General features: G+C 39.4%; 1 protein-coding gene across 1 annotated transcript in view; it reads right to left on the reverse strand.

Moving 5' to 3' along the window:
* The window catches only part of LOC139719646 (coronin-6-like), a 57484-nt gene that overhangs the window by 24180 nt on the left and 8008 nt on the right, over positions 1–25296 (reverse strand). The window contains exons 2-4 of the mRNA XM_071631051.1: positions 6939–7197; positions 6369–6544; positions 2468–2584 (exon numbers count right to left, since the gene is read on the reverse strand). Of these exons, the coding sequence (XP_071487152.1) occupies positions 2468–2584; positions 6369–6544; positions 6939–7197 (552 nt within the window). The remainder of the gene's footprint in view (positions 1–2467; positions 2585–6368; positions 6545–6938; positions 7198–25296) is intronic.

Here is a 25296-nt window from a genome sequence, read left to right on the forward strand (position 1 = left end):
AAACTTCGTTTGGCGGGGGTATAACTAGAAATGTCGCTATGGTGACGGGTATGCCTCCGCCATACTGCATGATTCTCCTAATAGGTACAGATAGTACATGTGGACAATGTGTCATTACATTTTCACAAAATTGGGAAAATATTAAAACAACAAGTTTGTCACAAATGTGTTAAATGTTCATCTTCCTTGACCTAGGTTTAACTGGATGAATAGGAGAGCATGTATTTGGGAGTTATGTAAGGACTTTAACTTGACTTTGAACCATTCATATGTTTAAATGCATTGAGTCATTTTCACGGTACGGAGAAAAAGTGCAATTTCTGTATTGAATAGTAAATTGTTACCATTTTCATCTGGCCTTTGACCCTAAAATTCATAAAATAATCACTGTCAGGCAGAACATGCATAAATATAACGTTTCAAGATAACTTGAGCCACTTCCGAGATATGGAGGAACAGCATAGTTCAGCACTTTCACTTGATCTTTGACCTTTTGACCTTTGAGGCAAAAACAAAAGAAAAAAAAAAATTCCAAAGAATCTCTATAAGGTTATGCATGCATACACCAAGAGTAAAAAATATAATAATCCTGCCAGCATTGCATAAACATGACGGAAATAGTAAAATTTTGAAGTGTTTCCCTTGACCTTTGACCCCATGAACCCTAAATTTTCCAGATAATCACTGCCAGTCAGTTCATGTATATATACTATGTTTCATAAAAATACCTTAAACAATTTCCAAGGTACAGAGAAAAAAGGTGAAGTTTAAATATTTATACTTGACCTTTTGACTTTTGACTTTGACCTCATGACCCAAACTTTCACCAGAGAATCTTTATTGGGTAATACATGTATACACAAAGTTTCAAGAAAATATCTTCAGGCATTGCATAGTTATGGTGGAAATAGTGCAATTTTATGTATTTGACCTTGACCTTTTGACCTTTGACCTTCAGCATGTGCACCCAAAAGATAATAGGCACAACTCCACCCCCTAATACACATACATGCCAAGTTTCATTAGGATACCTCAAAAGGTTTTGATAGTTACCCTGTCTACAAAATTCATTACGGACAGAAGGACGGACGGACGGACGGACGGACGGACGGACGGACGGACGGACGGACGGACGGACAACCCGAAAACATAATGCCTCCAGCACCACTTCGTGGCGGAGGCATAAAAACTAACACATTTATACATGTTTGGGACTACACAATAGGCAACCAAGGAGGCAACCATCCTCCGATGATATGAATACCGGTATACAAATCTTACAAGCAAAGCTGCATTCCATGTTTGTTTCACAACTTGACTTTCCTCAACAGTATGTCCTCTTTGTCTTTTCTATGAAATTTTAATGAGGCAAAAATAAAACTTAAGCTCAAAGCACAGCGCAAGATGCTAATTGAGTGTTTGTCAGAACCTGTCTATTACATGATTACCTGTCTATTACAATGTACCTCTGTCTATGACAATGTACCTGTCTATTACAATGTACCTGTCTATGACGGTACCTGTCTATTTACACTGTACCTGTCTATTAGATGACTCGACTAAGGACTCGCACAATCGAAGATCGTTGTATACAATCCGTGTGGCGTATGTTCTCTAGATTTCCTGTCCCTTTCTCTCATTTTCTCTCTTTTGCTTTCGTATCATTATACCCCTTTATTTTCAGAGTACAATCGTACTTCTGAGCATGTTTTGTTTATTTTAGTTAAGTTATTGCCTCAATGGCAAAAATTTGGAGGTGAGTTTTTGTTTGAATGTTTGTTCGAGTTTTTCGATTGAACGATGTGTAGATCATCTATGAGTGTGCGAGAACATCGTACTTTGTATGGTACCCACTCATTTGTTTACCGTAAAGTGTCTTCATCGTTCGTCTTCAAGCATCAGGTTTACACCCTAGTGTTTTTTTTTTTTTTGCATTGCACAAATTAGGGGTGCGGCTAATACGGCGCTGCGGCCTTTGCGCCGGCGAATACGGTATTTGAAACCGCCATTCAAAGGGCCTTTCGGAACGCACTTGAGATCACGATCGCTTTTCTGCGAGTAGATAAACGCAATGCCATTTTGAAACATATTTTTCCAAGCTGCCATGGTCAACTTCAGTATACTGCACTCGCCGTCTGTTAAAAAACAGCATGCACTTCAGTTGACCTCTACTTCCCAGGTTCAACGGCGCAAAGCAGCTCCACAAAGACAACGCTTGAAACGCCATTATATGATGCTTACTTAAAAACGCGGCACCCCGAGAATCGTGTTTCAAACCAAGTTCGCTAGCGCCATTCAAAATGCATTTTGAACCGTGATTCTCTTTCTCGGGTTTAAATATACATGCAGCCTTTGCCTCTATGTGTATTTGTTTTTCCTCTTTCAATGAGATGAACTTGTACATGTATGTGGAGCCGTTGCTCCAATTCAGGATTACTGCCCGTGCGGTCATCCGTCCCAGACTTACCAGGTCCCAGACTTTGTACTCCCTCTCACTCCTTCTGGTGAAGCCGGTTGTCAAGACTCGGTTGTCCTTGAGGAGCACCAGACGTTGTTCCCTTGGCGACTCGTGTCCCTCAAATTCCTACACGCGAGGTTTATGTGTGCAGGCACATGGGAAGGAAAGAAAACACAACAAAGAGCAAACAAAACAAAACATTAAAAAAACAAGTCAGCCCAAGGCAGCCCTGAAACCAGTGACACTACCATGGCAACAATCTCCCCCCCCCCCCATGAAAGATTAAGTTTGCATATCTATGGGTGCATTTATCAACTCCTTTTCTTGGCAGAAACAGGTTATCCAAACAGCTTTCACGGAATTTTTACGAGTTGATAAACGCAAAGCTGTTTTGAAAGCCCTTTAGGAAAGCCTTTACGAAAGAGTGCATTTATCAACTCTCCTTTCTCGGCAGAAACAGGTTATCCAAACAGCTTTCAAGGAACTTTTACGAGTAGATAAACGCAAAGCTGTTTTGAAAGCCCTGTAGGAAAGCCTTTTCGAAAGCCCCAAATTTGTGGCTATCCAAACAGGTTTCCTAAACAGGTTTTCAGAAACCTGTTTGTAAAAGCCTTTTGGAAGTTGATAAACGCAAAGCTGTTTTGAGACGGCTTTGTAGTATTGTATTTCAGTTACGAACAATGCAAGCCTTATGACCTCTTCTCCTCGGGTCGAATTGCACAATGCAGCTGTGCAGTGACAGGCCAGTTAAAAAATCGTGTTGAGAGAGTTGATAAACGCAACTATTTTGAAAGTCGTTTCTAATGGGCTTTGGAAAGGGCTATCGAAAGCCGTTTAAACAGGGGAAAGTTGATAAACGCAGCCAAAGTCTCATGCCGCCACTCAGAAATATTTGAAGTATGTGCTAAACTGGAGCTGCCTCACAGATAGGAAGACAAATGATTCATGTGGCATTGCATCATGACTCGTCACTCTCAAAGGAAGATATGTCTTTATAATGGTAATTGCTTTTCGCCATTCCTTCTTAGAAAACAAGCGGCACATTAATAGTACAGGCAGTCAGGGCTTTGGAAAGGGCTCTCGAAAGGGCTATGGAAAGGGCTTTCGAAAGGGCTATCGAAAGGGCAATCGAAAGCCGTTTAAACAGGGGAAAGTTGATAAACGCAGCCTACGTTGTATGTACCACAGCCGTTACATGTGCCAAATTTCAAGCCATATGCTCAAAGACTGAGGGAGTTAACTGAATCCACAATATTTTTGTATTCTTCTTAGTGAAAAAAATGTTGTTACCATGGCAACACATTGTTCAACAATGACGAAAGATAAAGTTTTCACATCTATGTACCATAGTGGTCACATGTGCCAAAATTCAAGCTATAGGCTAAAAGACTAAGGGAGTAAGCTGAATCCACAACATTTCTATACGCCTTTTAGTGAAAAAATACTGTTACCATGGCAATGCATTAACAATGACAAAAGAAAAGTTTGCACATCTACGTACTATAGCAGTCACATGTACCAAATTTTAAGCCAAGTGCTCAAACAGCAACATTTTGAAAGATTTCTTTAAAAATTGCCGTTGCCATGGCAATACATTATGCAATACTAACGAAAAAGGTGTCTTGCACATCTTCATTTGCAATGATAGCAGTCACACATGCCAAATTTGGGGTGATTTGCTCAAAAAATGAGAGTAGTTCGATCCACAAGTTTTCATAAAAATATGCTGTTACCATAGCAACGCATTATGCAATACTAACAAAAAAGGTATCTTGCACATCTACCTTTGACAGTGGTCACACATGCCAAATTTGGGGTCAATTGCTCAAACAAGGCAAGTGCCAAACTGTGTCTCGCCCATTCGCGTACAAGGAATTAATATCTTTTATAACTCCCAGAAGTTAATTGACCTGCTTATGACCTTTGACCTTGTGGTGACCTTCAACACCCCAAAGGACATTTACCATCCAAGTTTGGTAACAAACGGACAGAGGGATCAAAAGTAATGAGCCATAATTGAAACGCACCATAAAAACTTAACATTGGGCCCTAAAAATTTGTTGACCCCTTTCTGTGACCTTTGACCTTGTGATGACCTTTAACTCCCCAAGGGACATCTACCGTCCAATACATGGTCACAAACGGACATAGGGATCAAAAGTTATGAGCCACAATCAAAACACGCCCTAAAAACATAACATTGGGGCCTTAAAAGTTTGTTGACTCCTGTCTGTGACCTTTGACCTTGTGACGACCTTCACCTCCCCAAGGGACATCTTCCATCTAAGTCTGGTCACAAATGGACAAAGGGATCAAAAGAAATGAGCCATAAACGAAATGCGCCATAAAAACCTAACATTGGGCCCTAAAAATTTGTTGACCCCTTTCTTTGACCTTTGACCTTGTGATGACCTTTAACTCCCCAAGGGACATCTACTGTCCAAGATTGGTAACAAACGGACATAGGGATCAAAAGTTATGAGCCACAATCAAAACGTGCCCTAAAAACATAACATTGGGGCCATAAAAGTTTGTTGACCCCTGTCTGTGACCTTTGACCTTGTGACGACCTTCACCTCCCCAAGGGACATCTTCCATCCAAGTTTGGTCACAAACGGACAAAGGGATCAAAAGTTATGAGCCATAAATGAAATGCGCCCTAAAAACTTAACATTGGGCCCTAAACGTTTGTTGACCCCTGTCTGTGACCTTTGACCTTGTGGTTACCTTCAACTTCCCAAGAGACATCTTGTACCATCACCCAAGTTTGATTGCCATTGTAGCAACATGTGCTGAGTTACATGTGATAAGAGAGTCTTGCAAGTAAACTTTAACGTATGACCTCAAATGACTTTTGACCTTATCATGTGACCTCTTACGGCACCTTAACATGAAGGTACCCCCAGTGCATCCATCACCCAAATTTGATTGCCATTGTAGCAACACGTGTCGAGTTACGTGTGATAAGAGAATCTTGCAAGTAAACTTTAACGAATGACCTCAAATGACCTTTGACCTTATCCTGTGACCTCCGACGGCACCATAACATGAAGGTACCCCAAGTGCATCTATGACCCAAGTTAGGTTGTAATCCAAGCAACTTATGTGAAGTTATTTGTCAAAAGAGAGTCTTGCAGGTAAACTTTATCATAGAAAAGAGAGTCATGCACATACTCCTTAATATATGACCTCAAATGACCTTTGACATCATCACATGACCTCTGACAACACCGTAACATGAAGGTACCCCTAGTGCTTCTATCACCCAAGTGTGGCTGCCATTGCTGTAACAGTTGCCAAGTTATGCACAGAGAGTCTTGCAGGTAAACTTTAACATTTGTGACGGACGACGGACGAACGACGGAGGGACGATGGACGGACGACAGACGGACGACGGACGGACGATGGACGGACGCCATTTGGATCCCTTAGTCTCGCCTTCACCTCCGGTAGGCGCGACAAAAATGAGAGAGTAGTTCGATCCACAAAATTTTGCAACAGACCGCGCGCGCCCGCCCGATTGCAGAGTGATTCCTATATTACCTCCCCTACACACTACATGTATGTGTGGGTGGGGGTATAAAAAGAGTTCTACAATGTAACTTTACTTCTTGAGCAGCAGACACATTACAATGGTAACAAAATCAAGCTTACATCTTGATCGAAAATACCACCTGTTGCCCAGTTTCAGCTTGGGGCAAGCGGTTGACATCCAGTGCTTTCACAGAAACGTAAAAGAAGAAATCTGAGAGGGAAAAAAAAATCAGACTTCCTGACTTCCAACTGACATTTCAGAAGACGGGGATTCATTGGAAGTCACTGTTATCGTCACAAGGCAGCGGCACAGATGGGCTTGAGGTCATTTTGAATGATCTGTCCAGATGGTGTTCGCAAACAAAAAGGAACTCACCGCTACCAAATCTCCTGTCACTGCGTTGTGGACCCGCACTTTCTTGTCCTTGCAGACGTAGCCGATCCTGGAACCGTCGTAGTTCCAGCATATGTCTTGCACGACACTGCTGGTGGCGAATTCCTTAAGAATCTCATTGGAGTCCAGGTCCCATATGCAAATTTTTCCGTCCACACCTTTTTTTGGACGACACCAGAAATTCATGAAAAAAAAAGAAGAGGAAGTGAGACAAACTATTTTGTCAGAACAATAATACGATTTTCATTCAAGTCGCCATCCCCTCATCCTCCCTTCACCTACTAGACTTTACATAAATACACAACTGTACCAGGTTTGAATGTTAAGAGCTACAAGGTTGTATATTACAGATAAACTCTGCTACTGTTTTAACACTACTCTGGTGACAACTAATGCTCTTAACCAGTCCTTTTTCTTTTTTTTTTCCTTTTTTTTTTTAATTCAGAAGTACCGATTTACTGAAGACAAAATGACAATTTCGGCAGGAAAGAGAGAGAGAAAAAAAAATCTTCCCAGGACCCCATCAGGGTTGATCGGATCCTCCCTCCTCACCAGCAGTCAATAGTACATTCTCGACGGTCGGGTGAAACTTAATGGCCGACACCCGCTTCTGGTGAACCTGCTCCGCCATGAGCTCGTCCTTCTCCGTCATGGGCTCCGTGAGCCCACCGTCCGGGATTTGCCACAGCTTGATGACACCGTTGTCGTCGCAGCTGGCGATGAGATTGTCGTTGAAGGGCGACCAGGCGAGGTCGAGGACGGCCGCTTGGTGGCCCATCACCTGAGGATAGTTGGCATCCAGGCGTCCCGTCTGCGGCAGGGGAGGAAAAAAAGAATGCTAGCATGCCATCAAAACAAAATTACATACATTTACTAACCCTTTCTTGGTGTAAATGTACACATAAGAGATGTGCAAGTTTCTTTCATTAAGTACTAAATGGCACATACAAAAATAATGAATGTGCTTATGACTGCAATGGACAGAATATTTCATGAGATGAGAGATGAATTGATCTAATAGATTCAACTCAGCTGCACCTCATTGAATGCATCAGTAATTTCATCTTTCACTGAATAAAAAATTCTGTCCATTGAATGTATGAAAAAACATTAATTATTTGTTTTAAATTAAACACCCGCATATCGATTCTTGTTGTAATGATGTGTTATGAATTTTAATAGAAACAAGTCAGAATATGCAAGATAAAATATATATGACTGAGAGAGTGCTGTGCACTATACATTGTATACGCTAGCGCGCTGCGTCAATATGCTTGATTGCATGTACACTGCAAACGCAAGCGTTTTATGTATGTTGTGTGCCGGGACTCTCAGCTTGCGTGCAAATGGAGCGTAACATATGAATTCAAGATTGCACGGTAAATGTAGCCACAATTCGTCAGTTGAGAATGATACTAAAGGGTGTAAGTTGCCACTAAACCCATAGTATTCGAGACATATTAACACCCTTCTCATTCTCAACAAACGAATTTCACAAATAATGACGTACAGGTGTAATAGTACACTGCGTCAAATGACCAATGTCAAACAAGTAATCAAATGACAAGGATCAGTTTAGGTATTGTATAAAAGAACATTCATCTACCGTATACGCCAAATATTTTGCAAGGTTTTTATTTTTGCGAATTTCGCGAGTCAGGTGCTATTCGCGAAAATAAAGACACACAAAAATATTGACTCTGATCCCAATGTGAATGTGACATACGCGTGTACACTTCTCCGTGTCGTACAGGACTCTACGATTGCGAATTTAACCACTCGCGAAATCATTGGGAATTCCGATTCGCAAAAATTTAGACTCGCGAAATATATGGCATATACAGTTGTAACTTGGAGTGTGATCAGAGAGCATAAAGTTCAAGAAACATCCATATGAAAAGGAGATTTCAATGTGATCAAACAGGTAAAGCCACACAATGCAGCTACACTTGCAAAGGTTGTTGATGCAACCCTCACAAACCTCCCACACTCCTTCCATGTTCATTGGTTGAACGTGTAGCTCTCGACGGGAAGGTTCACTTTGTTTGTGCCTTGATCAGTGGACTTTAATAAGATTAACATTACATGCAGGGTCACATTAAAGTCAGAGAAAACAGCAATAAATTGTCAATTGTTCTTCAGGATAAGATTTTTTTTTTATTTAAAAAATTCCTTTTTTAATGAAAGAGGGGAATATGGCAAATCAATGTACCTATTGGCTCGTGAAATCATGGATGCTATCTATTATATACTGATACTACAATGCTTTTACTTTATAATTCAGCAACTAATCCTAAGCCCTTTCAAAACTCACTGTTGTTGAATCATTAATCTCCTAAACAATTTGAAATACAGCTGTAGATGATATTATTATATTTGAATAAAAAAAAAATCTCTATCTTGTTGATTTCAGTGCAGGCATGCTGTATGAAAGTCATGGAGGCATATTACATATTGTACATCCTTTCAACTGATCAGCTCAATGAAGCAGCAAACACTGCACATGAAGCTGCAACCAAAGTGCAACCAAGTGTGTTCAAAAGAACTAGCATTGATACCATTTTAGATTTCCATAACTTGATTAGTCTTTGACAGATTGTGTATGTATTCATCATGCAATCACTGCTCTATTAGCTTTTAATTTTAATACAGTCTGTAGGTTCACTTTGATCTATATTCAACACAACTTGTTCAACTCGCAGTGAATTTTCACCAAACAGCTTTAAAAAAAGATGAGTCAAGCAGTGTGATATAATACGAGTCGACGTCATTATGACAGCAAACTATTGTATAAGCTTTGAGACATTGCAGAAGAATGGAGGAAGCAAAAGGTCAAACTCTGAACATGACCTTATGACCCAAAAGGTCAAGGGTTAACCACTAAAGAGCCTATCTCACTGGAAAGTGCACTCAAGGAAGCAAGTCCAATGACTTCCATCTTCAGACATCTCATATACATGTAGGTACAGCCATTCAAATCCTAAATAACATTTGAAAGCTTACTGTTGCCATGTTCTGGGATCATCCCCACCCTGAAGCCTACAATATCTGTGCATGGGGATATTGTTATGAGGGCAGTTATTAAGAAATATCAGTTCAGATACCAACATGTCATATATTACTATCATATTTTGTAACTCTGAGATTGTTACTCAGCAACATTTTTTTTTTCTTTTGCACTCTAGCCACTATCAACAACAATTTATCAACCATCAATTGATTGATGTTTTGATATGATCTTCACATCCCATGTACATATATGATGTAGGTCCAGTTGATTTGAACAAAAACTAATTTGCCACCATGGGAAAATTGTGTACATTGTACACTGCTAAAAGCATAGCCATGACAACATCATAGGGGCCAGGTAATGTTTACATAATATATCACATTGTACTTCGAAGTAAAGGGATATTCTTTACCAGACTTAAAGTTCTTTCAACACAAAAACATGCACACGCACACACACACACACACACACACACACACACACACACACACACACATAAACACAGATAATTTGCTCCCATCATTCTGAACAGCTTCCTGTTATTCGACCCCTTCTTGACCTCTATTCTAAATCACTGAAATGAGACGTCATGTAGCTGGGCTTAAAGGGATAATGACAGTGAGTTAATGACGGAGTTAATACCGGTGGATTTGCAATCATTCAGTCTGTTGACTGCCAATGTTGGCTGAGAAGACATCCACCTCACGTCTGGAGATTTGTGCCTGGGGTGCGCGTCTCCGCCCCTCACACACTGGACCATGTGAGATCATGAATTTATCTTCATATTGCTTCCCTCTCAAACTGTCAATTCCCCGCCCCTTTAAAGGTCAAGTTCACCTTCATAAACATGTGAATTGAGAGAATGCAGCAAAATTAGTAGAACACATCAGTAAAAAGTTTGAGAATACAGTGTAATTGGTACAATCCGTTCAAAAGTCATGAATTTTGGAAGTTTCAGTCCAGCCATCGCTGGATGAGAAGACTACTAAAGCTTGTGATGTCACATGTGTACAAAGATATAAAGAAAATTCAACATACATTTGTATTTACACTTTTCTTGTATAATAATAGAGGGTTTGACCTCTGATAGGCCAAGGGCCTTTGTCTTTCCCTCACATCTGCTGCATTTTTTACTGTTTTACTATTTTTCTATTTTATGGTAACAGTCCTTGTACTATCTGTTTTGAAATTGTTTTGTGTACTTTTCCATGTTATGCTCTGAATATACAGTGTATGTATGAATTGATTAAAAGAGCACCTGACTTGCATCTTTCAGAAGGCAGAAGAATAAATACCCTTTTGATATATCAGCCACTAGTCAAGGGAATGTTTTGTTTTTTTCTCAAAAGATGTAATTTTATGAAATTCCCTAATATCTTCCTTATATCGTTCTATGCATGTGGCATCATTAACTGAACATTCTAGTAGTCCTGCTAATGCAGGAAGTGTACAGTATGCTGCTGCCGCTCTCACACGCATGTGAGGAGGGAACAAACAGGATGCTATAGGACCACGCTTGATCCTCAGACGGACACGTTATTAAACCCCCGAATGGCGCAACGACTGGCGCAACGACTACCACGGGCATGAACTCTTCCTGGAGCATGGAATGATTTCTACTCAACATATGTACACCGCTTTAAAGCTCCATGCTACTTTTAACATTTGCTTTGAAAAAAAAAACAGCTTTAGTGCTTCAAAATACAAATGTTGTAGTTCTAAAATTTGAGTTAGGAATACAAATAACCAACATGAATCAGCATAATCAATCTAATACTTAAACTGTAAGCGTGGAACAATAGTTTTATTAAAAACCATTTCTAGAATATTAAAACCATCCGTACAGTTACCGTTTACTGGTGAAATTTGTGATATATCTCCTTTACAGTTTACATCAAGTATCTGTGGCTTTTTTTGTAAAATTTTTGTGCGGAGGGTGCTTTGTGATGCAACTGAACTATTTGCATCAAATGTGATTATTCTAAATTTGTAAAAAAATCACTGCTCCCAATGTTAAAAAGCGGCTTCAAGTTTAATACAGTACATCTTGAAACTACTCTAAAGATACCCATACCCTAACACCGCACCTACATACGTAAGCAACAGAACAGTTAACTTTAAAGGGGCATTCCGGACAATTTTCATAATTTCACATCATGAAGTACATAAATCAACAGCTCCATGTATAGATTCGTGGAATTTATTGTGGTCCTTGAGCAGAGAAACCAATAAATTGAAAATCTTAAACAAATTACACTGAACAGTGTTGATGACATCAGAGCCTCATATATTTCGTAAATGTAGCAGTGTAATTCCATTACAATACCACTTGCTCAACAAGTTCACCTGTGAAAAATCTATGCATGCCTTCTTCTTTTGTTCTGCTTCCTTGAGCCCCAACTCATGCATTCTTATCATGTTTATGGTGAGGCTGGCATGTCATCATCCTTGTTCATTGCAATTTGTTATAAATTTTGAAAACATTCTCATTCCTTATCCCAATCACTATAAATTCTGAAATTCTGTACTCAGATTAACTGATTTATAGCTGTTCAAATGTAAAAGTCTGAAAATCATCCGGAGGTCCCCTTTAATGCCAGCCTCAATTGCAAGGCCGGGCCCCACAATTTTATCCATTTACACTGCCGGGCTCGGCCGCGATTTTGATTCAAACCTTTCAATATTTTGTCATAGTGGCGCTCTACTCGTAAACAAACACAATTTGGTATTGTCTGGTTTTCAGACCCTTTGCCAAATGAATTCCGTGGCAAAGAAGTCGCTGTTCGGGCAAAAGCCTTTGCCGAAGGAAAAAATCCTTTGCAGGACAAAACCACCTAAGTTTTCGACGTTGAGGGGGTTAATATCCTGAGTAGCGAAAATAGTACAGGCAGAGGGTTTGGAAGCCAGATAAAAATTGGCCACGCATTTGGCCCAGTTTGCGTTTACTTTGAGAAAAGGCCGGGCTCGGCCGTGGCCGAGCCGCGGCCGAGACCACCTCCAGAGCGAGGCCAAATGCGAGGCCAATTTTGGCCCCGCATTTGGCCTTTTGCGCGTTTACACTGAAGCGGGGCTGGGCCAAGCCGCGGCCAAGCCGCGACCAAGCCTCGCACTGTACGCTGTACAGCGTCTGTAAATACTGTGGATGTCATTTTATGTATCTTTAGAATTCCCAGATGCACTTTGAATGAAAGAAGAAAGAAGAATGAAAGTTATTTGTCAGATTACAGTATACCTGTACAGTGTACATGTCCTAACTAAAGTTGTGCTGAGTAGCAAATTTGTGTAAACGCCTAAAAACATAGTGTGATAACATAAATTACATTATGTTGTCACAAAGCTTTCAATCCAAATTTTTAATTGACAATTTTATGCTTTAAATCTTTCAGTCACATTGAAAAGTAAAACACAGCACCAAAGCACAAAAATTTTGCTTCTCATCTGGAGCTCAGTGGGTTCAATTTAACATTTAATGAGGAAATGATCCCAAATGCAACACTTTCGTACAGTATCATTTTAAACTTCTACGACAATTGTATTCAAATCGTTTGCAGACAATTTCTTTGACAGTGTCTTTTTATGCATGACCCCCGAATGGTCACGGTATTGACTCCAGTTTATCTGTCACACATTGAACAGTAGTGCTGATTCTCTGGCAAGCTACATGTATGTTGTGTTTTTCCTTCCTTGTAATTCTAATAGCGGGTTTTGCTTTTCACAGAGCTCATGGTCTGTGCGAGTGATATGTAGTATAAAGCGACAATTCAGAGCTTCTGTAATAACCTGTTTGAAAAATGACGCCAGCATAGTTACTACACTGATAGCTTCCACTTCATTCCCATGGTACTGGCACTTCCTCTTAAAATCGTCGACTTATTTATCACACACAAAGATAATATGGCTACAAGAAGTGGGACTTCACAACCACACACGCACATTATGTGAAGTGAGTGCCTGGCTTATTGGATACACTGTACAAATGTAACTGAACTCCTGAAATTGAAACTAAGATATTTTTTTTCTCCTTTTCCCTTTCTATCACTATCTATCTTAATCTATCTCTCTCTCTTTTTCTCTCTCTCTCTTCTACTTTCTCTCCTTCTCTACTCTCCTCTCTCCTGTCTGAATGAGAACAATGCAATATCTAATGGCCTCATTCATTAACTCTGCATGCATTTTTCATTCACACACACACTAGTACTTTGGTCAAGACTCATAACTATAAATTGCCCACACAAAACATGCTTATCTGTTCCTTTCATAGTGAGGACTGTAATTGCTGTATGTCATTAATATTGGATCAATATTGTATTTTTAATTGGTATATGTTGTATTCTTTATTTGGTATATATTTGTTTTTGTTTACCATTTTCCTATTTGTTGAAATGTTTGAATATACCATGTATCTTTTATATGCATGTAAATATGATATCTTTTCATTTTTGAAGCGCTATGAGCACTGAAAAGCGGACCTGTGCGCTATACAAGTAGCCACTATTATTATCATCATTATTATTATTATCATTCAAACGCGTGTCCGGGCAATTACCCCCCAGCTAAATACTGGTTTAAAAGTGGTAAGGTTAGAATAAAGATTATGGTTAGGGTTAGATTTAGGTTTGGGATTAGGATTAGGATAAGGATTAGGATTAAGGCCAGGGGAAGGGTCCAGGGTAATTAATTGCCCAGGAGGTAACTGCCCTAGACCCATTTAAATGTATTGACCAATTTAATGTGCATTTTAAGAATTGGATTTGAAAAAAAAAAAAGACCCAAAGGACATGTGCCCCCCCCCCCCCCCAACACAAATTGAGATCCTGTCCTTCTAGGAATGCTACATGTACATTCTGTACCTGCCAAGTTTGGTCAAAATTGGTTTATGGGGTTCTGAAGAAGAAGATGAAATTGCTAAAAGTTTTATGTTTGATGCATAATGAAAAACAGATGATGACTGTGGAGCTATAAAGGCACATTGTACATCTACTGTACAGTGTAATGATCCATAAATTTCTTGTACATTTGTACTGTACATGTACATATTGTACACATACTAACTTGAATACCACACAAACTAGAGAGTCTACAGTTTGTACATTGTATACTTTACTGTACATACAGTACAAGTTTGTATGCCATATATTTTAATAGCGAGTCGAAATTTTTGCTAATCAGGACTTTGCGACGATTTCGAGAGTGGTTGAATCCTTGATTGTGGAGTACAGTACTAAATGGAGAAATGTATACATGCGCATCACATTCACATCAGGTTCAGAGTCAATGTTTTTATACAGTGTCTTTAAATTTGCGAAAATAAAAACTTCACGAAATATTTGCCGTATCCAGTACATGTTATATGAATGAGTTGCATCACAAAAATTCACAGTAGAACATTTTATGCTTGACCTAGCAGCTATGGCAAACAGGTTTCCCAGATTTCTAGAAGTGGACATACATGCTGTACATATATCTTGATAGCTTTGTATTGTTTGCTGTCTGTTCAATGAACTGACTCAAACAATGTATCATCTGCACATCATCATGGATGGGAGGGGGGGGGGGGGTGGGGGAGGGAAGGGCTCCCTCGTTGTTTACTGAGTGCCAGTCTATACATTTGTACATGCACTTCAGCATGGTATTGAAATGTAGGACAGTATCCTGGGCAGAGTGCTGTTGAAAGACGCATGCTCAATTGTACTGAGCTACATTGTAGGCTTTCAAGAGATTATGCAGCAACAACAATGTTCAGAGTACTGTAAAACGAACGTTCCCGTGCATTTTAATTTCGTGAATTTCGCGAGTGGCAAAATTTGCAAAATTAAAATGCACGCAAAAGTTCTTGCCTACACATTATGCGTTGGATGCCAATGGCAATTTGCGAAAAATTCAAGAATGTCGCCAGAAAGGCCGTCGGCTCCAATTTGCAAAATTTTCGTGCCGCGAATATATCGTGTTTTACAGTAACTGCTAATACAAGCTACCCCTACCCCATATCCAAAACAACAACGAGATGGTTGTGTACATTGTACAATTTAAAGAAAAAGGGATAAGGAAGAGAGAATTAAAGAATGTGAGAGAATTGAAGTAATATGAATTGCATTTTCAGGCCAAACTAAACCTATTATGGACAAAGCCATAAAAATGAATCAAATAAACTTTGTGTGTATTCTGTATCTAGATAAAATTTGTTTTTCAATAATTTATTCCATGCTGTGAACGGAAACACCACTCAGAAGGTGCACAGTACACGTAGCAGCAAGAAAGACAGTCAGCATATACTGTACACTTGGTGGTCATCAGGGGCGTATGGCTGAAACGTTCCACGTCTAGCGGACGCAAACATGCAGGCAGGTGGTCAAAGCGAGGATAATCGAGTTATAAATTTTTTTATTTTAATTGTTCTAATTATCATTATAATTTCAATTACGAATTAAAATGAATTGCTTTGTATTGTACCTGAACATGGGAAGGAACCCTATCATTGTAACTCAAGTCAGTTCCCAAAAGTGTTCATGAACGGTGTACATGGGCAAAGTATACTGTATGCTGAACATACAGGAATATTTGATAGAACAGCCACCCTGAATTCACACTGGGTCCTGCATTGTGGAGATACTCATACGAAGTCTGTTGGTAATACTCTCTTTTTACAACTGACCATTCACACTGCATTCTCCACTGTCCCTGAGCTCTGGGGTCAATCAGGGCTTGATGGAATGAGCCCTGCCATCGGACACCAGAATTCTTGCACGCGCACATTTGATGAATACTGTAAAAGTGGAAATTTTTCGCGATGCTGAAATTTTCAGGCATTCCGCGCAACCAGAAACTAGCGCAAAAATAAAAGCAGGCAAATATTTTTGCAAGCCATATATTTCTGTAGATGATGTCTTCATTCCGCGGAATTAAAAACACTGGAAATTCATCGTATCCAGCCGATCACGAGCGCGAAAAATTACTCTTGCGAAAACATCCACTTTTACAGTACAATAGAGTATCTGGGCACTGTCAATGAGCCCAATGGTCAATTCTATTGTGACTTATGGGACAAAGTGACAATTTTTGGCAATTCCAAACCAGTATTTTGAGAAAATAGTTGCATCAAATGCATTTTTCTCAGTTCATGGTTAGATCCATTATATCACAGTTTATGAAAACACCATACTTAGTTTGAAAAGTATCATTGCATTACGTACAGCAACGAAAAACTGCTGTCGTGACTTATGGGACCATTGAGGACCACCGTTTTTCACATGTGAAAGTAAGTTCTGAAATATTCTTACACACAGAGTCTCTGGAAAGATATTTTCTTTCCTGAATGTAGCAAAGGGTTGGTGCTCACCCTGAGCCAAGGGGTATGAATATCTACTCAATGGTACAGTAGCAGGATAGGGAAAACCAGTGTGACTGATGGGACACAAAAACGTGACTTATGGGACGCTATCAACTACCACATTTTGAGATTTAGAGAATAATATTTACTGATGCCGGAACAAGTTCTAGAACATCATAAAACCAATCTATGACCAAAGAACATTCAGAAAATAAGCCATCTGAGAATTACACAAGCTGTATTATGGTCATAATAGTGTATCAGAAATGATACATAAATTCTGTAAAAATTAGCAATTTTCATGAAAAATGAAGGTTTTTCGGACATAACTCCACTCCACATTCATCGATGTTCACAAATGAGGTATCAAAATATCCGTTGTGAAAGGCTGCTTTGAGTAAACAATACCAGATCATCTAATTAAGCTTCATTAATCATCTATAGGCAATAGTTTGATTTTCATAAAATGCAACCTTTCCGTGGAATTGACCCAATACAAGATCACTTTTGTCCCAGGACCCCACAAACTTCGCGGGGACATTGGGAAATGCCTGGGCAAGTGTCCAGACTATGATTTCGGAAGGGAAAAATCCTACAGCACGGGACATTCCCTTGATGCGGGACCAAGAGGAGAATAAACAAGGGGTGTGTTACTCTGAAGTAGGGTTTTAGGATGTCCGAAGAAGACAACATATCAATTTTCTGATGGTGGGCCGTAAGAGCAGCAGTTGGGCTTTCATGATTAACTTTACGCCACAATGTACAAGATACTGGTAGTAAGTTGTCATTTTATCCTGGCTACGCACAGAGGCAAATATACGACCTTTGTTTTGTTTTTCCATTTTGTTTACTGATTTAACACAAACCCCTTCCTCACAGGAATCTGGTATACCAGGTTCCAAAAATAGACAGCAGTGCCTGCATTTGTAGCATTAATTCATATTAATTTGTGTTGTGCTGCCCAGAAAAATAGCTTTAATAAAAAGATTAGAGATTCTTCTATCAATATCTTTTTATTTCTTTCTGTAGAAAAACTGCATGTATGGCAGTATTATTTACCTTTTTAATACTCCAATGTAGCATGCACTTGTTTTGCTTTAAAACTCGTATAAAGATGTACAAAGCAGTAAGGGCTGATCTCAGATGATATTTAATTTCGCTGACCCCATTCAGGTGTGTCTACATGTACATGTATAACAAAAGAGTTTGTAAGCCCATCAGCGCACACTCTATTCGTACCTTGCGCCTGATCGATTGTTTGATGGCACATGTTGTATTAAACATACACTTGTACATGAAAATTGTGAGGGCATGACATCATAAACTTGCTCATTTGGATATTTACAAGGACTGGACAAGAAATGCTTTTGGAAAAGATGTGAAATTTCAAAACGTATTGTCATATCTTCCTTATCTTTTACTTGATTTTTTTTTTGGTCAGTTTTGGAATGTTCTGTACATGTAGGTAATTGTTCTCTCTTTCTTTAGGAGCTTATTTATTTTTGGGTGGATTTCCTCTGTAATTATGAAAGTTGTGTACCATCTCCTATAAAATCTGAGACACAAGTTATACACTAGCATCTGATTTCTACTTTTTTTTTAAAGACTTAACTCTTGGACAAGCATTATAATAGCTGTTACAGAGCCTGCCACAAGTCAATTTTACTTCTTCCAACTCTACACTACTTCTGTGAATAAACTTTTGAGGCTTTTTTTTATTGTTTGTTTGTTTGTTTCGTTTTGTTTGTTGTTGTTGTCTTTTTTGCTTACACCATGGCTGTTGCCATTTCTGGAGGAGGCTTGTTTCAAGAGTAAATTCTGGGGTTGCCATGGACATGATGTTACACTTTGGAGGAAGTGGGCATTAAAAATTGAAAAAGCTCTTATCAGCACAAGTCTGACTGCACTGAAAAGAATAATTGTTCCATGATGGATTATTGATGGTTGATTTGAATAAAATTTTTATGATTCCAGTAAACTGGACTGTGAGCTCTCATTGAGATCAAAATTCACATGCTGTGAACGATGAGCATGAAGCGGTGTAACAGTACACCGACTTTTAAACTGCAACACCAGTCCAACGTCCATGAATTATCAAGCAGGAAATGCCCTCTCAGAAAGAAAAAAGAAAAATGGAGAAGAGATTCTACCCTTAGAACTGTGGACAGGGCGTCACTTTGCATAGGACTCACATAAGTACGGGCAACACTTCTAGCAGGGAAAGAGGGAAGCACTTCCTGGTAGTGGTATTGTAGACCAATGTGCTTCACAGCATTTACTACAAGTACAGGCCGGCAACTTTGCGGCTGGATATTTGTCTCATGTATTTGACAAAATCTTCAACTGCTACACTGCTAATGATTGGAATGTCTGGGTGTGTGTGTGTGTTTTTGTGTGTGTTTCTGTGTGCTGGTCGATGTTTACGTTGCTAGCAACAAAACAAACAATCCTATAGTCTGTCGACAGATTGGTTACATACCATTTGAGTCCTAATCATTAATCTAAACAAAGATAAACATAGATCTGCATAGTAGACTGAGGACTTAAAAAAAAAAAGTCAAACTATAATCTACTTAAAATGACAGGTGAGAACAGATAAAACAGTCAATATCACTCTTATATTTTATAAGTATTTGTAACAGCTATACACAAAACTATGACCGTTGAAGGTGTTGCGATCAAATAAAATATTGCCAAAAAAAAAAAATCCAACATTCAAAACTAGTGTAAAGAAATTGATGCATCCAGCAGCTGGAGACAGTATTTCAGACTTATTCAAAGCTGCATATTTGGGACAGATTTTGAGCTCCTTGTGAAATAATGCTGGAACATGTCACACATGAGTTACGTTCAGATGGTAATCCTCAACTGCGTCAATTAATTTCGTCACGAATTGACTGATTTTATATCAAAATCGACCATGCGACACTTGGCTCCCCATGGAACTTACTAGTATCCTAGAGGTTAAGGATTACAGCCTGAACGTAAATTGAGTGTACATGTAGGTAGTAAAAAGGATCACTTTGATTTGGTGTATTCACTTGACATTATGAATGCTATATACTGTAGCTCTGTGTCTTTATCAATACATGGTTGTGACATCCAGGAGAAGTCATGCTATTTTAAAAAGGCATTTCTAGTATTTCCTCTTTTCTCTTCCTGCTATTGAATCACACAACAATCGCACATTAATTTTCTGCACCAAAAGTTACATTGTAATCAAACTTTGACGAATTCAAAAGGCTTGCAAATGACAGACAGCTCCAAATTCTTTGATGGGAAATGTGTATATAATGTCTGGCCTACAATCACAGCTCTAGTACATTCATACTTGAAGTGGGGAAGATTTCGCAGAGCAAACAAGTTATTAAAACTAAGAAAACAGCACTGGTTTGAGATGCTTTCAGTTTCTATGTAAGCACTGGCACAGGACGGTTGATTTGATAGCACTTGCGGTTATAGAATTAATATCCAAATTGTCATTTTTCAATGAAAGAATGGTAAAGCCAGCTTGATTCAGAGTACAATTTATGTTGTACAAACAGGTCCGACAGGCAGAGGGATCTTGGGGGTTTTGAGGTCCACGTGAAATGGGCCAAGCAAAGATGCTAATATTATATCCTGGCACTGTTTTCTCTCTATAAAGATGCAAAAAATACTCCATTTAAGAGCTACACTGTACAGTGTAGGCCTATAGAATAATGCAGAAGTTCTGGATGTAAGGAAGCACCAATTCACACACCTAATGAACAGATGGTAATGTTCTGGTTGAGATGGGGATTCAGTTTATAACTTTATTTTATGATCTATAAGTACAAAACCACTTACAAAATATTGATCATACAATTATTATAAACGAGGAATTCAAAAGTTTATTTGATGTTGAAATGTCTGAGATATCAAAAAACAAAGTGAAACAAAGAGGTGCCAATGACAGGTGAGTCCCATCTTTCATTATGATGTCTCAGCCACTTTCAAACCAATTTTCTGTCATCCATATAAAGGAAGTGTCTTGTAGACAGTTTATACCCATGAGGCAACAAATTCAATCATAACATTGTAGTTCCTTTTTTAATAATTTATTCACAAGGCCCACTATACACTGTACACTCTGTACAGTATAGGGCCTATGTACATGAACTGAATGTACTACGAACATATGATATTTTACATTGAAGATACACAACCCCGACATTGGCATAATGGCACGGGCAGTGATCATGGCACGTGTGATAAAAGCGGGCCGCGGCGTAGCAGCGCCTGCGTTGCCTCTCTAAGGAGACAAGTCTGGAGCGTGGAGCCGGGGATTTGTGTCACTGCAGCGTGATACCACATGACTAGACAGTCTTCACATCTAGCCAGACACATAGTCCCAGGGGGAAGTTCTTGGCAGAAAATTCTTCCTAATCTACACACACTTTCAAGGACTACAATATACATGTATGCCTTACATTCTTTCATAGATTTGTATCAAGTAAGGTTACATTGGAGCTCAAGTATTCTTTTCTTTTTCTGTAGGTACGTTTGTAACTGATAACGATCTATGACAACAACAACAACAACACATATTCTTGAAGGGAAGTACAATGTATGCAATATTCCAAGGTATTGTACATGTACACTTGATAACAAACTCTACTCTCCCCATTATGCCGATAAGACACACAGTGCTATCCCACTAAAGTTATGCTGCATCTCCCTTTCAAAATATTACTTTCTCCAAGCACTCCATGTAAAATGTACAGTATTCCCTGAATTTGCCTCAAGGATCCTTAATTCCAGGCTGGACATGACTTCTTCTGATATGGATCTTTGATTCTGTGTTCCATTTTACTTTCAAGTGAGAATACAGTGTACAATGTACACTGTACAGTATCAGCTTATTGCTCAACCTATCCAAAAAAAAAAAAAAAAAATTATATTTGTTTTAATATAGGCTACGTAACAGGCCTACAGCGTATATAAAGAAATACATTGTACATTTTACATTGTATGTTCATTCCATACAATTTGATAAACCGCAACAGCTTAAAGCTGTGGATCTCGCTTCAATAGCCTTTTCTCTCCTATCTTTTAAAAAAATAAATTATGATTGTGGAAAATCATTTCATATGATGATACCTTGATCATTATTGTCTTTTGTAGTTTAATGCCTATTATTGCATTCTCCATGAAACATTCTCCATAGTAACAAACTCGAGAAGTAAACCAAGTATGAGCATTGCCCATTGTTTTTAATTTTAAGGAACGATGAATCAAATTCGTGTAGCATGAGAATGTGGGTACCACCCTATTCCAAAAACCACCCGGCATAGCACTGCAGACATGTGTCACTACATGTACTGTACCACACAGCTGAATATTCAACGAGATTCTCACTCTTTACCGTGATGATTTTATCAGTGTAAAAATAATCCTCTCACATGCTTGTGCCCAGTTAAATTTTGTACAATCAATGCTCTTTGCAGCCGTAGGAGCCTGGTATCGTACACACACTTTGGGGGGAAATTAACCCAGAAGATCAAACCACAAATTGATCCATTGAGGATGATTCACCGGCCACTCCTGAAGGAGGGGGGAGGGGGGTAAGGGGGAGATCTCACGCCCCAACATGACACTCGAGATCACCGCAACAGCAATTAACACGTCGCCCCCCTTGGCCCGACTGGGACAGTGAACCAACCACTTCCTTGGCTACAGATGACAATACTCCAAGAAAACATGGAATGACAATGATGCAAATTATCCCACGCCCCTTTGAGGAAAGAATCAGAAAAAAGAAGAAGAAGAAGAAGAAGAAGAAAAAAAATAACAGGAGGGTTTTTAAAATAGGAAGAGCATCTTGGTAACAGTATGGATCATCTTGACATCAATTTGATGATGAGCTTCAGGATTGAGTAAGACCCCGTTTACAGTGCTGGGCTGGACCGAGCCGCGGCCGAGCCCGGCCTCAATTGCGGGGCTGAGCCCCGCAATTCTGTCCATTTACAGTGCGGGGCTCGGCCCGGGCTTTTCATTCAAACCTTTCAATGTTTTGTCGTAGTGGCGCTCTGCTTGTAAACAAATGCAATTAGGTATAGTCTGGTTTTCAGACCCTTTGCCAACTGGATTCTGTGGTGACGAAGTCGCCGTTCGGGCAAAGGCCTTTGCCGAAGGAAAAATCTTTTGTAGGACAAAACCACCTGAAACTATACCAGTTTAATATCCTGAATAGCGAAATAGTACGGGCAGAGGGTCTGGAAGCCAGACTAAAATTGGCCACGCATTTGGCCCAGTTTGCGTTTACACTGAGAAAAGGCCGGGCTCGGCCGAGACCACCTCAAGAGCGTGGCCAAATGCGCGGCCAATTTTGGCGCCGCATTTGGCCTTTTACTGAGCGTTTACACTGAAATGAAGGCGGACTCGGCCGCGGCCCAGCCGCGGCCCAGCCCCGCACTGTACACGGGGTCTAAAGTGTACGACTCACTTGTGCAGTATACAGTGCTGCTTACTACGTACATGTACATGTAGTAACCTACAATGTACAACGTACAGTGTATGTAACTTGTGGTAGAAATTGGCACATATGGCAATTGTCATCAATGGTAGTGCCAGTGGTCTTGATGAAGGTTCGAGCTATGAGCAATAATTCCACAATGCGCAATAAAGTATGATGCAGAACATTCCTTTTACCTTAATACAGGCTTCAACATACTCATTATACATCATTATGACATAGCATTTGCGCAAGGATTGGTTTGAAGTTCGCAGACTCATACAATGTACTGTATGTTCTGTATGAATGGCATGCTGCCTTTAACCCTCTCAGTCCTGTGGGCAACTTGTGTACAGTGTACCCAGTATAAAGTGACATTTTGATGCATCAGTACCAAGATGGTTAAAGAACTGTGCGGTTGTAAAATGAGCACCTCCTTCAATATTCAAAGTTTCTGCTTCAATTTTAGAACACTTTTCTTTTTTTTAAATCTGTAGGGGCTCTACAGGCTGAACCCTTCTACTGTATGTGCTCACTGAAGGTCAATTTTGATTTACTGTAGTACATCAACTGGCCGTCAGCATTACCTCTGCGATGGGAGGAGGGTATGTTTTCATTTTCATTTATTTGGTTTGTTCGCTTGTTTGTTTGTCTCCAAAATAACTCAAAAAGTTGTGTACAGATTTGGATGAGACTTGTAGGAAAGGCTGAGAATGACATTTAAGGAATAGACGATTAAATTTTGGTAGTGATCCGGTATATATCTTATGGATTTTATGAAGGATTTATGATATTTTGGCAAGTAGGGTCAATCAACTTTGGAGTTCAAGATGCGTAATGTATAATTTGAGGTTTGCCCACGCACACTGACGTGCATGCTCTAGTTTCTGTTCGGCCTACAAGGTGAGGGGCCGTGCATTGGAAACTGATGACATACTTTGTAACAAAAACACTTCTATATTGGGAAATCGGGCGAATTTCAGCATGAATACAATGAGTGGAAATCACTAATCTCATTTGGAGAACAAGATCAGTGGTGGAAATGAGCTGCTTGGCGGAGGTCTGTGCTCTCAGAGGGCTTCACTGTAGAACTCAAAGAAAGTTTCTTGCAGTTGACCAACAACTACAGTAGTGCTGTATGACCATCAGACAAATTGGGTGTGAACAGGCCAGGGGTTAAATTGAGCTGTGTTTACTGGGGATGAGCAGGAAGTTTTATAGCTCTAGTTGTTGTTCTACATTGTAGCCATGTACAAGGTAAGTGTGTGTAGGATAGTACCTGCATAATCAATTCCGGATGACAAACAAAACACACAAACACACAAAGCATAAATCAGCAAAGCCAGTGTGACTTCCAGAGAATGTACAACGTAATCTAGCACAGGGTACTTTATATACGGTCTCAAAATCAGAGAATACTCTGTACACGTAGCTGGGTAATTCCATGGGGTTGGGACTGAAATTGTGACATACAAGTTGAAAATTCAAGTTGGGTAAATTGAAATTTCCTTTTTCCCCCTGATTTGTTACTCCCATTCTTCAACTTATTCCACTAGAAATCTGTTTATTACTTCGCACACTTTCAGTCAGCATGGGTAAACAGGTATGGCAAAATACCTATGTTACACGGACTTCATTTGTTGACATCCTTCATAATTTTGTGTTCTGAAATGATAACAATGAACACATCCACGTTTTTTTCATCCATAGCACATCAACATGTTATTTAACAGGCGCATGAGATCATTATTAGTAAGATTGTATGTTCTGATGTCAACTGCAAGCAACTTTTATTAACATGTTTTTTTCTACAAACCATTAACAATTTCAATCAAAGGTTTAACTTTTTCATCAAGAGTGACACAATGACAATATTCTTAAAAGCACCACAATTAAAGCAAGTGATTTGCATGGGTATTCAAGTGAAAACATGATTTTATTGTTATAATCAGGGGTTTTCAGACAACAACCTCGCCCACGGTGTACTACCTATGTTACACAGACAGTATGTCTTTGTAACATTGGTACACTACGACATATCAACTGATTTCCTTTATTGTGGTGTGAGATGTTAAAACCTACACATATAGACTTTATG

Source organism: Diadema antillarum, unplaced genomic scaffold (assembly GCF_040938485.1).
Source record: "Diadema antillarum isolate AM-2024a unplaced genomic scaffold, OU_Dant_1.0 scf00000112, whole genome shotgun sequence".
Taxonomy (NCBI): domain Eukaryota; kingdom Metazoa; phylum Echinodermata; class Echinoidea; order Diadematoida; family Diadematidae; genus Diadema; species Diadema antillarum.